General features: G+C 41.1%; 1 protein-coding gene across 2 annotated transcripts in view; it reads left to right on the top strand.

Annotated features, from left to right (window-relative positions):
- The window catches only part of ACVR2B (activin A receptor type 2B), a 170,475-nt gene that overhangs the window by 99,662 nt on the left and 56,307 nt on the right, over positions 1-14,506 (top strand). The window contains exons 1-2 of one of the 2 annotated variants that reach the window (XM_042474473.1): positions 7,687-7,732; positions 8,973-9,180. In XM_042474473.1, coding sequence (XP_042330407.1) covers positions 7,717-7,732; positions 8,973-9,180 — 224 coding nt within the window. In that variant the 5' untranslated portion in view covers positions 7,687-7,716. Of the gene's footprint in view, positions 1-7,686; positions 7,733-8,972; positions 9,181-14,506 lie in introns of those variants that run through there. The other variant, XM_042474471.1, reaches the window with a different exon arrangement.

Raw genomic sequence — 14,506 nt, 5'->3', positions numbered from 1 at the left:
AGACCCCATGGGCATACTGATCAAGTAGCTTGTCTCTATTTATTATTGCATGAATTTTCTGGGGACTAATTTATCCCTCTGGTGGACTAAGAAGTTGGTAAACATATTACATACACTATACTTATTCATAAGTTGAGGTGAAGTGGTAGATAATATCACCAGAGAGCAAGGTGAGAACTAAAGATAACAAGAATGTTTAAGGTGAGATCTGTAGATGGCATGTTGAAAATACCTAACATGAATATTTAAACACATGCCAGGAGATTGAAATGACTTCATATGTAACCAGATTTGAGAAAGGTGTGTGCACTTTGCTTTGAAAGAAAAGAAAAGAAAAGAAAAGAAAAGAAAGAACCACCTGTGAATATTATTTATTTAGTTTGCCCTTCTCTCAACAAGGGACCCAAGGTGGCTCACAATGAAATGAAAACAACATAAATTTAAACGTGATGATACAAAAGGTAGATAAACAAACAAACCACAAGATACAAATGCAACATTAAAAGCCCTTTTGCACAACCCATTACTCATCAAATGCCTGTTTAAATGAAAAGGGGCAAAATGTGAACAGAGAGGGGGCCAGGCTGGCATCCTATGGGAGGGAATTCTGTAATCTGAGAGCAGCCATCAAGGAAGCCTTTTTACATGTCCTCATCAATCAGCCTGAGAAGATGATGGAAAAAGCCCTTCGCTGAGGTTCTTAAGATTTTGGCAGACTCAAATATGCAGCTGCATTTGTCCTTTAGTATCTACTGGGGTATGGTTCCAGGATCCCCTGTGGATACCAAAATCCATGGATGCTTAAGTCCCATTATATGCACTATCATAGTAAAATGACATCTCTTATATAAAATGGCAAAGTCCAGGAATGCTTTCTGGAATTTTTAAAATGAATATCTTTGAACTGTTGTTGAATACAATGAATACATTCTTTTAAAGATCAGGGGTAGGCAACCTTTTTGAGCCGAGGGCCGGGTTGCTGTCCCTCAAACAACTGGGGGGCCGAAGCCAATAAATAAATAATTAAATAATTTTTCCAAAAATTAAATAAATAAATAAGCCGGGACAAATGTAGGACAAAAATTCAAATGGAGGACACTTTTAAAATATGGAGGACACGCTAAAAGTTTGCTGATTTAAAACAAAAATGTTAATATAAATGCACGTTTCAGAGGCTTCTATAGACAATTGCCCCCCTTGCCTGCCGCTTGCCCCCCTTGCCTGCCGCTTGCCCCCCTTGCTCGCCTCCTCCTGATAGGCCAAAGGCCCCACGCCCTCACGCAAGAGGCCAAAGGCTCCGGTGGCAATTGGCGGCAGGACCAGGCTGGGGCCGGTCCCAAGGCCTTGCCAGGCCGCATCCGGCCCGCAGGCTGCAGGTTGCCTACCCCTGTTTTAGATGGTCTGGACCTCAGCTTTATAGGTCAAAACTAGCACTTTGAATTATGCACAGAAACAAAACAATGGTCCAGACTTAAGTGTTCCCTGGAGCTGGCCCTCTCCAGCCGTAAAATTTGGACCTGCTGAAGTTTCCTTATTGTATAGTGTGTGACAGTAATGCAAAGTAATGTAATTCAAGCATGTGTCATAGGTAGAACTGCTGTGTCCAGGAACAAGTGCAGCTGGCACACTAGTTTCATCAATTCAAATGCACTCCTGGCCAAAGTTGAAACTCTAGCTTGCATTGTTGTTATTGTTGTATGCCTCCAGGTCGTTTCCAATATATAGCAACCCTGTCACAGGTCTTTCCTGCCAAGAGAGGGTTTGGCTTTGTTTTCCCTGTGACTTGCCCAAGGTCACCCAGTGGGTTTCTATGACTGAAAAGGAATTTGAGCCCTTTTCTCCAGAGTTGTAGTCCAGCATTCAAACCACTACACCACACTGGCTCTTCTAGCATTCATACATTATAATACTGCATTATAATGTTACTGCATACATTGTACAGAGCAACATCATATATTTTTTTAATTGAATGGCAACTGTAGTTTGATTTGTATGTTTGTGAATACTTGATTTGGCAAAGAATTTGTAGCTCAGTGATAGACCACATTTGCTGAATGCAAAGTCTCCCAGGTTCATTCTCCAGCATCTCCTGATAGGGCTGAGGCCGAAACCTTGGTGAGCCACTGCCAGTCATCCCCAATTTTGAAGCCCCAGATGTTGTTGGAATGCAACCACTAAGATTCCAGATGACAGGCCATGCTTGTAACTCTTTGGATCGGACGTCCATGGATACCTGGGAACACAAGCTTGGGAACTGCTAGTTCAGAAAATATTGAGTCACCACACCATCCTGAAAACTAGTACACCACCCTGAAGACTTTTCATTTCATCTGACTTTGGAACCTAAGCAGGATCAGGCTTGGATAGTGCTTGGATGGGAGACCACAGGGTATATCGATCACCTTCAGGCTAGGAAAGAATCTGACCTGAAACCCTGAAGATGCATTGCTGCCAGTCAGAACTGACAGTACTGAGCTACATGGATTGATAGTATAACTCAGTATAAGGTAGTTGCTTATGTTCCTATGCACTAGATGGACCAGTGGGGCATAAGGCAGATTCTTATACTTCTAAATAATAAGATCAGAAAGAGAATATACAGGGGGACTGGTTGCTGACAAGTTTATTTTTACAGCCATTTCATTAAGATCTCACGAGAAACTCTTCTCCTCAACTCTTACTCATTTATATAGTTACCACAATCTTTGCCAAGATATGTGACTACTTGCAATAAAGCAGCTCTCTGCTATTGTGTCTCTAGAATATTTTCCAATGTGTTTGGAGCTTGATGTATAGGAGACTTCATAACAATGTTTTACACAATCTATCTTGGCAGCCCAGAGACATATTGTCCAGTTTTGTTTCCCTTCTCTGCTTCACCCTGCCAAGAAGACTGCTGGCTTCTAAGCTTTGATTATTCAGGCCGGACAGTGTGCCAAGAAGGAAACAAACACACAAAATTTAGTTTTTAGGAAGGTGGTTTGCCTAGGGTCTGAACCTCTGGACTCCAGTATCTTCTTGTCCATTTACTTGTATTATGGTCTCCCTCTGCTCTATCCACTACCACTCCATTACCAGTGAATTGAATCGGAAATTGTGATATTTGAAAATATTCTCAGGGAGAATCAGTAGGAAAGCTTATGGGAACCAATTGTGGTAGATGTAGCTCATTTTAGAGTAGACTTAAAACATCTCTGATAAATCTCTTTAGGGGTTCTGTATATGGTTTCTGCACCAGTGAGCTCCTGATCAGGTTGTATGATGCCAGTGTATTTCAAAGACATGAGTGCCAGAGGTAGTATACACTCTCCTAGCCCCAAATGGTTATTTTTAGAAGGTATGAGATTAATGTTTGCCCATCTTCTTTGTTGTGACTCATTGGCCTTGGTATGAGTCCTAGTTTGAAGGGAAGCAACACAAGAACTGTGACTCATGTAAGAATAGAGTGGCCATCTTCTTTTAAGGTAAACAGCTCAGATCCATCTGTGCATTTGAAATGAGTTGTGCAATTACACTGAATGCAGAAATGCAACAGAAGTGCCTGCCTTCAGCACAACTCCAAAACATATGGAGATGCAGCTTTAAGCTCTCATACCAAAAAGCCCCTACATTTGTCAGAATTGCCTATGCTCACATTAACCCCAGCGGATACCAAGGGCTCACTCTGCTCTGTAATATTGTTGCATAGGAGGCTACAGACTGTTGATTTATCTAGGCCACTAGAGCTCACAGGATCAGAGTTGAAAGGTCCAACCCTCTGCTAGGAATACATGGTCCTGTCCTCTGCTAGGAATACACAGCTAAAGCATTCCTGAGAGATGATACTGGTTGACAATAGGTGACAGTAACTTGATGGATATCCAGGGTTTCAGACAGTAGTTTTGCATCTCCTATCCAGAGATGCCAGGGATTGAACGTGGGACCTTCTCCATGCTAAACAACTCCTCTGCCATTGAGCTACAGTCTCTCCCCTCACACTGGGAATACATATTCACTAAAGCAATGACCTTTGTTTCCATGGGAATTTTGGGTGCATGTACCTTCAAGTTGCCTGTCCATTTACAGTGACTCCATGAAGTCCATAGCGTTTTCTTAGGCAAAGAATACTCAGAGATGTCTTTTCTGGTTCCTTTCTCAGAAATACAGCGTACAGCACCCAGGATATGAAAAGTATGGATGTGTTTCCCTGTTTTTCACCTGTGTAATATTGGAGGTTATAAATAAACAAGATCATCAGAATACAGCATGAACAACCCAGCCCCCTCTTTAATAATGTTGTTGCCTTTTGTTACCTCCAAAAAGATCCTTAGTTTTTCCTGCAGCTCAAGTCAGATTACATAAGTTATAATAGTCGAAGTGTCCATCTTGTAGGGGTTAAGATAGATGCTATGTTATTGAAAATGCTATCACTGTTTGCTTTTCCCATTACATTTACTTGTAAATTATGACAGAGGCAAATACTTGTGTTTTAATGTAAAGAAAGTATCAATTTCAGGGTGTCATTCTGTAACACAAACTTGAATTCAAGAGCAGTTCCCATTGATTTATGTAGCTTTTGCTCATTGGTGATAAGATTGCAGAAACCCTGGAATGAATGTGGCACCTTTTTTAAACTGTTGCAGTCTCCTTTTTGAAAGACTTTTGTTTGCTATCTTTCCCTGGTGAAATAAAACAAACCCTCCTCTTCCTTGGCAATATTCAAAGGAATAGAATCTTGACTGAATCTTCCCACCAACTCAAGTGAATTGTAAAGTGTCTTCTTAAAGGTTATTTCTCTTTGTTTCGAGAAGCGCATTGTACTAACACCTTGGGAGAGGAATGAGTGTAATAATGGTTTTGCTCCTTTTGAACAATTTCTTTACCTCTAAATGACTTAAGCTGAAGTTAAAAGGGAGAAAATAAAGAGATGGCAATAGGGAAGCTAAAATATGACAAAGGTCCAAAACATGCTGCAGAAATAAGAAATAATAGTTTGCTTTAACTGCCCCGGCTCAATGCTAGAGAATTCTGGGAAGTGTAGTTTCTCTGTCAGAAAGCTCTGCTGCCACAATAAACTACAGTTCCCAGGATTCCTTAGCACTGAGCTAGTGCAGTTGAAGTGGTCTTAAACTGGATGATTTCTGCAGTGTGTTGTGGACCAAGGAATCATATTACATGTGAAAAACCATTTTTGGAAGTTCTGCAAAATGGTTGTTGGGAGATGCTTAATTAACTCATGTGAGAAGATGTATTAGTTTTTAGTGTGAAAGGCTCTCTTTCTTAAAGAAAGACAGTGGAGACATTGCTTTCTTGAAAATGATAAAAGTTTTATGATGCACATCCAGATCAAGGAAAGTAATAATGACATTCAGAGAAGGGTGACCAAGAGTTCATAGGACTTGATCCCAAGCCTTATGAAGGACTTTGAGAACTGGGTATGTTTAGCCTGGAGAAGAGAAGACTGACAGGTGACATGATAGCCATCTTTAAATATCTGAATCCATGTCATGTAGAAGATGGAACAAGCTTGTTTTCTGCTGCTCCAGAGACTGAAACATGAACGAATGGATTCAAATTACACAAAAAGATATTCCACCTAAACATTAGAAAGAACCTCTCTCCTGTAAGAATTGTCTAGCAGTGGATTAGATTGCCTGGGGGGGGGGGGGGGGGAGGTTGGAGGGGATGAGTCTCCTTCTTTGGAAGACTTTAAAAGAAATAAAGAAATAAACTTATAAACAGAGATAGGATTGGCATCTTTCAGGAGTGCTGTAATTGTGTTTTCTTGCATAACAGGAAGGTTGAACTCGATGACATTTGCAGTCCCTTCTGACCTTAGGATTCTGTGATTCTGTGCATAGCATAACATAAAAGCTTCAGAGCAGAAAAGCTTCATCTGACAAAGCATGCTCAATGAATAAGGAAGTATATCACTCTAAAACCTTTTTTTACAGCTTTTTTGACATAGTATGCTGATACCATTAACACAACACTGTTTGGCAAGATTTAGCTCAGAGAGAAGTATTTCCCAATCTTGTGTCTTCCAGCTGTATTAGACTATAACTTGCTTCATTACCAGCCTACATGGCTATGAGGCTGCTCCTGGATGATGGCACTCATAGGATAGTGCTTCAGGAACTAGCATAACAGAAGGCCCAATGTGTCCTATGATTCCACGAATGCAGTATTCAGGTAGAGAAATCAGCCTCCTGAGAATATCGGCTCTCGTCCAGAAAAGAAGCAGCCATTTCAAAAGTAAATTACAAGCTTGAAAGTGCACAGGTCAGAGGTGGGTAGACTTCTTCTGTTTAGCTGCTTACTTCATACTGAACTCTACCTGTTGGAGCCAGATGGACAACTGTGGCAGTGAAAAACAAGAAGCAGAAATGGTAGCTTATGATGAAGCCATTTCTGTGAATGTGTGTATTCTGTGTGAAGGCTGGATAGTGAAGAAAGTTGATAAGAAGAAAATTAACTAATTTGAAACATGGTGCTAGAGGAGAGTTCACTGGATACTGTGGACTGCTAAAAAGTCAAATAAATGGGTGCCCCAAAAAATCAAGCCTGAAGTCTCCCTAGAAGCCACAATGACTGAACTGGGAGTGTCATATCATGAAGTGACTCACTAGAAAAGATAACAATGCTTCCTAAGGTAGAAAGCAGTAGGAAAAGAAGACCACATTACAGATGAATGGACTCAATCACGGCCCTGAATTTGCAAGACCTGAGCAGGGTGGTTGATGATAGGGTGACCTGGTAGTCTCTCATTCATAAGGTTGCCATAAGTCAAAATTGATGTGATGGCAACAACTATAAAGTTATTGCCTCTCTGTATGTATGTAAGTTATGCAGGCTTCAGGTTTCCATTTCCCCTGATAGCACTCACACAACCGTGTTGTCATGGCTCAGAATTTTTTACTTGTACCTCCATTTGCACACAGATCCCATGAGTGGCCACTGGTTCAGAGAAAAAACGTTTCCCCAATGATTCACTGAACAGGTGGTGGCGAATCTACCTCCAATCTCTTTGCAGCTTTTTTCTGATAATGGAAGACAGCAGATTCACCAGCATCAAATAGTTTTCCATACAATAGGCTTTGACCTAATTTTGTGTCTATTGAACATCTGATAGTGTGACGTCCTCTCCCTTTGATTGAAGGACAAAGTGAGATAATACCATGGTTGCCAGATGTCTTACTAAGGATGCTCTTATTATAGCCTTTTATTCACCAATGAACACAGTTGCATACAGCAAGGACACTGCCTGGCAGAAAATATTACAGGTCGATTGAACATAAATCATAATATGTAGTGGCCTTTAACATTTCTTTTAAATTTTTTTTAAATTTTGATACGTATTCCCACAGCAGATGGATAAAGGACCAATCTGGTCATCACAGTAAACTGTGGATTATCATGATGGGAGTAAGCTGCATTGAACTTTGATTTTGGATGATGCCTCCCTCAGCACATACTGGTCTTCTCTCATGACCACAGGGAGGAGACTGGAAGCTTTTCTTTCTTGATCAACCACAATATGGCATTATACAAGAACTTGACTGTGGTTATTCTTAATCAGGATTTGTATGAAACAAGCCAGCTTTATAACCTATGGTTTGAAATAAACCTGTTTCAAACTAACTACAGTTCAAGTTAATCAAAAACAGATCCATCAAAAACAGAAGAGGAAGCTTTTGCAGTCTCCCTTGTGGCCATACTGGGTGGGAATTCTCTGGGATGGCTTACTGTGAAAGTAAGTCTCTGCGATGGCTTGTGTGAGTGTTGGGTGTCTTCAAATTGTTTTTGCCCCAAGGCGAATTTATCATGTGGTTTTTCTTGGCAAGATTTGTTCATAGGAGATTTGCCTTGTCTTCTCTTGAGGCTGAGAGCATGGGACTTGCCCAAGGTCACCCGATGGATTTCATCATTGAGTTGGGAATTGAACTCTGGTCTCCAGAATTGTAGTCCGACCCTCGAACCCTATGCCATGTGGGCTACTCCTGTGGTGGCTAACTAGCTTGCTTTAACTTGTTCCAGTCGGAATGGTTTCATCATGATGTCTGAATTGGCTAAAATGGTTTGTCTTGAAATGGGAAGGCCTGTGCACTGGTCCTGTAATGGATTCAGGGATATTACCCCCCTGTTGCAAATCTGGGTAGAGGTGCGGCAGCTGAAGCTGACAGATGACTTGCCTTTGACCACCTGTGGAGTTATCTGGAGAAGTCAGATTTGACCTTGCCTTTACATAGTTTAGCCTCTTAACTGTTAGCGTGCTTGTTTTTAATTACTGGTTCAGGAAGGTCACTTGGTACTAGAGGCAGTCTCATCATGGCTTTATATTCTTTTTTTCCTGTATGATTTTTAACATTTGCCTGCTGAAGAAGCCAACTGAGTTTACAAAAGCTTGCAACATGTATTTTGTGCATTTTGGGTGGCTCAGTAAAGGTATCACTGTTTTGTGAATTTGGGATATTATGCCAGTTGCCTTAGGGGTCATCAGGAGGACTGGATAACAATTTACAGTGGTCCCTCCATGTTCGCTGGGGTTAGGGGTGAAGGACCCCCTTGAATGTGAAAACACCACAAGTAAAAACAAACAAACAACCCCCCCCCCACTATTCTTTTTACCTGAGAGAACACCTCTGTAGGAATCTCCAGGTTCTCCAGTGCAACTCTGTGGTCAACTTCTGCCAGAAGTTGTGCTGGAGGACCTAGAGATTCCTAAAGAGACATACTAATCAAAACCACAAATAATCAAATCTGCAAAAGTCAAAGCCGCAAATGTGGGGGGCCAACTGTATACCTTCCCTTTCACACTCCACAGCATATTGCCTCTGGTATAAGAGGTGACATGTTCGTACCTCAACTAGTAGCGATCAGTGCCCTAGCTTCCATGACTTTACCTAACCCCTTTTTAGAATGCTGAAAATGTCTCTTGCTTCTCCACTCCAGTTTTAGTCATTAACAGCTTTCCATTTTGCATCTTTCTACAGGGCCAGGCCATGGTGAGGCAGAGACAAGGGAATGCATCTATTACAATGCTAACTGGGAACTGGAAAAGACCAACCAGAGTGGGGTGGAGCGCTGTGAAGGCGAGAAGGACAAGCGCCTCCACTGCTATGCCTCCTGGAGAAACAACTCTGGCTCCATTGAACTGGTGAAGAAAGGATGCTGGCTTGATGACTTCAACTGTTATGACAGGTAATGGTGGAACCAAGGAGCACACTTTGAGCTACATGCTACAAGTGGACACCTGCATGGACGCCTCTTGAAGGGAAGGAGCATTTCCCTCTCCCCTTCTTTATTCATAAAATACAGATGTTTGACATAGTTGTTGGCTCTCAAGTCATTTCTGACTTATGGCAACCCTAAGATATCTCTATCATGGGGTTTTCATAGCCTGGAAAACCCACAAAAAACTTGTGTTTTTGGTTTAAGGTTGTTTCTTAATTATATGTATTTAGGGTTTTCATGTACTTGCATTTGATGTATTATATATTTGTATTGTATAAATTGTATCTGATGGTGTTGTGAACCGCCTTGATAATTGTGGAAAGGCGGTATACAAATAAAGTTTTTATTATATTATATTATTATTATTATTCTGCAGTGCAAATGCAGCCATAGTTTCTACTTCTTTTGTTTGATAATTAGTGGTAAAATATATGACTGTTGGACAGTGTGATTAGATCATCAAGGGACTTAAAATAGCCAAAACATAATTGTTGTTACTTAAAGTTGTTTTCAGTGATTATATATGAAATAAGGAAGGCATTCACAGATGTTTGATGGCATTTCTATAGCTCCTTCTCCTCCTATACAATAGTTTGATCTTTCCAAATGATGGTGACAGAAAGAATAATTTAGGCATTTTAACAAAACAACTTGCCTATATCTTTTCACAAATGCTGTCGCTCATTAGTTCTTCCAAGAACCTCTGTCTACTTCTCTTTTTCTTCCTTAGATGCATATTTTTGAAATGGATGATAGAACTGATTGAAATTTCTTGAAGTAGCCATTCCTGCTTTTAAAAAAAACAAAAAGAAAGAAAGAAAATCAGGGAAACTCTGACCATTTGGGTTTATGAGGATCAAAACTGGAAAAATGTGAGCAATTCACAGAAATTCTGACCAGGGTGACTTGATAATCTTAAATGCAGTCTGATAGTTCAACACAGTTATTTTTTCTGGAATTAGCTTGTGCTGAGAATTAACTCCCACTCAGTTCAGTGAGGCTTACTCTTAGCAGAGTGAGTTACAGGATTGCAGCCTAAGAATAGCAGCTTCACAAGCCAGCTTTTGAGAATTTTCCTTAACAACCTGGTTTTTAAAAAAATGATACTGTGTTCTTGATGTTTTCCAAGTCAAATGCATTGGAAAGGATAGTGGTTTACAAATGACTGAAAGAGAGAAAGGCTATAGTTCACTAATAGGGTACATGCGTTGCATGTAGAAGGTCCCAGGTTCACTCACCAGTGTCTCTAGGTAGCATGAAGAAAGAACCTTGTAGAGCCACTGCCAGTTAGAGTTGTCAGTTCTGAAATAGATGAACCTAATGGTCTGACTTAGTGTTCCTAACCCATGTGGGTATTCTTCAAATATTAATACAGGTTGAGTCTCCCTTATCTGAAATGCTTGGAACTAGAAGTGTTTTGGATTTTGGATTTTTTCTCCTAGATTTTGGAATATTTGTACTGTATATCTTGGAGATGGGACCCAAATCTAAACATGGCATTCATTTATGTTTTGTACACACCTTATAAACATAACCTGAAGGCAATTTTATATACAATATTTTGAAATAACTTTGTGCATGAAACAAAGTTTGTGTAAGTCAAAGGCTTTCATGGCCGGCATCCATAGTTTTTTGTGGATTTTTCAGGCTATGAGGCCATGTTCTAGAAGAGTTTATTCCTGACGTGGCTAACATCTTCAGAGAATGCTGATCTGGAAGAGAGTGGGTATACACACACACACATACACACACACACAACCACACACACACACACTGTGTGATCATTCTCCCAGCAGACAAGGGCAATGCCACAGTAATCATGGAAACAGAACAATACAAACAAAAAAAATCAAGGAACTCTGGGATCCTACAATACTGTATATAAAAAATTGAAACAAGACCTAAAAACACTAGAAAAATGAACACCCTGATCAAAAACTCCTCAATTCAGCCAACCACACGACAAAGTTTGTGTAAATCTGAGGTTCTCCCACCAAGACTATACAGTGCGGCCATATCATACGTGGCTTTCAACATATGCTGAAAGCTGCAAGGGGTGGCGCATCCCATTCGGATTAATGGGGTGCGCCACCGTGCCACCGCATGCACGAGCCCCATTCACTTGAATTGAGCTTGAAAATGCACAGTATTTGGCTTGTGTGTGTGTGTGTGTGTGTGTGTCCGGAACGGATCCTCTGTGTAAGCCAAGAGGGGATTGTATGGACTCCCCAAGACCCACAAGGATTCCATTCCACTCCAACCCATGGTGAGTTCTATTGGATCCCCCACATATGACTTGGCCAAGTTTCTGGCCACAGTTACAAACCCATATAGGGCATACCCCCCACTACATCAAGGACTCAGCTCACTTCATAGGAGCAATCAATAACCTTGAACTAAAACCTGGAGACGTACTAATCTGCTTTGATGTGGTCTCCCTGTTCACCAAAGTCCCATAATGGACACCATGACACTCATCCGACAAATTTTTCCAGAAGACATCACAGCCCTGTTCGAATATTGCCTCATCACAAGCTATTTCCAATGGGACAGAGGATTCTACGAACAGAGAGATGGAGTAGCAATGGGAAGCGCTGTAAGCCCTGTGATAGCAAACTTTTACATGGAACACTTTGAAAAGCAAGCCCTGGAAACAGCACCAAAAAGCCCACGACTTGGTTCCGATACGTGGATGACACTTTCACCATTTGGAGCTATGGAGAAGAAGATCTGGTTGTGTTCCTGAACAACATCCACCCTAACATCCAATTCACTATGGAAAAAGAAAAGGAAGTAACATTGCCATTCTTGAATGTCCTAGTCACCCGCAAACCAAACCAATGTTTGGGTCACACAGTATACAGAAAACCTACACATACTGACAGATACCTGGATACCTGGACAAGAACTCCAACCATCACCCAGGACAAAAAAGAAGCACAATCAAAACACTGGTAGACCGGGTAAAACGCATCTCCAAACCCCATTTCTTGGAAGATGAATTGAAGCACCTGTACCGGGCTCTACAGGTGAATGGTTATTCCAGCTCAGACCTCAGAAGGGCTGCCAGACTCAGAAAAACCCAGAGGAGTCCAGACAAGCAACCACCCAAAGGGAAGATATTTCTACCTTACGTCAAAGGAGTCACAGACAGAATAGGTACAAACCAACCAAAAAAATCCAGCAAATGCTCCGCTCAGCGAAGGACAGGAGAGACCGTTTCACAGCTGCAGGAGTTTACTGCATACCATGCAGCTGCAGACAAGTCTACATAGGGACCACCAAACGCAGTGTCCAAACACGAATCAAGGAACATGAGAGACACTGCATACTGGGTCAGCCAGAAAAATCAGCAATAGCAGAACACATTATAAACCATCCTGGGCACAAAATGCTGTTTGAAAACACTGAAATTCTGGACCATGCCAACAACTATCAGGTCAGAATGCATAGGGAAGCCATTGAAATCCAAAAACACTTGGACAACATCAACAGGAAAGAAGAAATCCTTAAAGTAAATAAAGTTTGGCTACCAGTCCTGAAGAACACCAAAACCAGGACTCAGCAAATGCAGGGTCAGAGGCTTTCCCAGCAGACAATGATCACCAATTAGCAGACACTAATTTGCATATCCTCCTGCTCTGAGGCCTGGCCATCAACAACAGAACAATACACAGATTAACACAGAAATCACTTCTCCTTACCCATGATCACACAGTATATATATACCCACTCTCTTCCAAGTCAACATTCTCTGAAGATGCCAGCCACAGATGCCAATGAAATGTCAGGAATAAACTTTTCTAGAACATGGCCACATAGCCTGAAAAACTCACAAAAACTAAATTTTGTGTACATTGAACCATCGGGAAAAAAAGGTGTCATTATCTCAGCTGCCCATGTGGATGATTTTGGAGTATTTCAGATTTTGGAGGCCCGGATAAGGAATACTCAACCTGTATTTGTTATCGTTATGTGTTGTAATGTAAGTTTTGGCTTGTGGTGATCCTATGAATGAGCAATTCTCAAGAGATACTCAGGTCTTGCAAACCTAGAGCAATACCTTCCTTAATTGAGGAGTCATTCAAATACGGAAATCAGTTTGGAACAGTTTTATTTCCATGATGTCCACACTCGCCCTGATTGCAATTGATGCAATTTGTGGAGAGGGGCAGGTGGGTGAAAAGCCCACTTAAACCAGTATATTTGGCACCAGGTCCCTCAGCGATTTCTTTTAAAGAGTCGCAACAGTTCACAGCTTTGGTAATGTGACCACACTGCCAAATCGATTTGGATTGCGCGACATCATTCTCGGAAATGGAAGCACCTCTATTTTAAATTGATACGGTGGCAAATGTGGACAGTAACAGGGTCAATATGTGATAGAGAGCTTTGATCGCAGTGGATACCAAGAGCCCCCAATGTACTTTGCATGTGATAACCAGTGTTGTGTAATGGATTGAATGTTGGGCTATGGCTCTGGAGACCAGGTTTGAATCCTCACTCAGCCATGGAAATCCACTGAGTAACAATGGGCAAGTCACACTTACTCAGCCCTTAGAGGAAGGCAATGGCAAACCCCTCTTTAAACATATCTTGCCAAGAAAACCCCTGTAATAGGTTTGCCTTTGGGTTGCCATAAGTCAGAAATGACTTTACTGCATGTAACATCAGTAACAACAACATGTATGTACAGTGGGCCCTTGGTATCCAGCTAGGGTTTGGTTCCAGGACCCCCTGTGGATAACAAAATCTGTTGATGCTAAAGTCCCATTAAATATAATGGCATAGCAAAATGGTGTCTCTTATATAAAATGGAAAATCAAGATTTGCTATTTGAAATTTATACTTTTAAAAAATATTTTCAAGCCGCGGATGCTTGAATCTGTGGATAAAAAAATCTGTGGCTAAGGAGGGCCGACTGTATCTATATATGTATGTATATGTATATGTATTACTGTACTTGCCCAAAATGTAAAGTAGAGTATAGGATGAATGCTACCAGTACTACTGTTAATACTAAAGACAGATTGGTTGGCTGCCACTTAAAATCTAGGCTACAAGGTGATTCATTCTGTTCTTTGTGGCATCTCATTTAGAAGACTGGTGATACCTCTTCTGCAGTTTCTCTCTCTCTCTCTCTCTCTTGGTTTTAGAGATCTTTTCTATACTTTCTATAATTCAGTCATTTCCCATTTTCTGTTAGCTGATGCTGTTGTTCTCCACTTTTGGCCTTCTGCACATCCCTTTTGTCTTCCTAATTTAGTTTATGTTCCTTGTCATTTCTTTGCTG

Source organism: Sceloporus undulatus, chromosome 6 (genome assembly GCF_019175285.1).
Source record: "Sceloporus undulatus isolate JIND9_A2432 ecotype Alabama chromosome 6, SceUnd_v1.1, whole genome shotgun sequence".
Classification (NCBI taxonomy): Eukaryota; Metazoa; Chordata; class Lepidosauria; order Squamata; family Phrynosomatidae; genus Sceloporus; species Sceloporus undulatus.
Note: the sequence above shows the minus strand (reverse complement) of the source record. Positions and strands in the feature narration are given on the sequence as shown.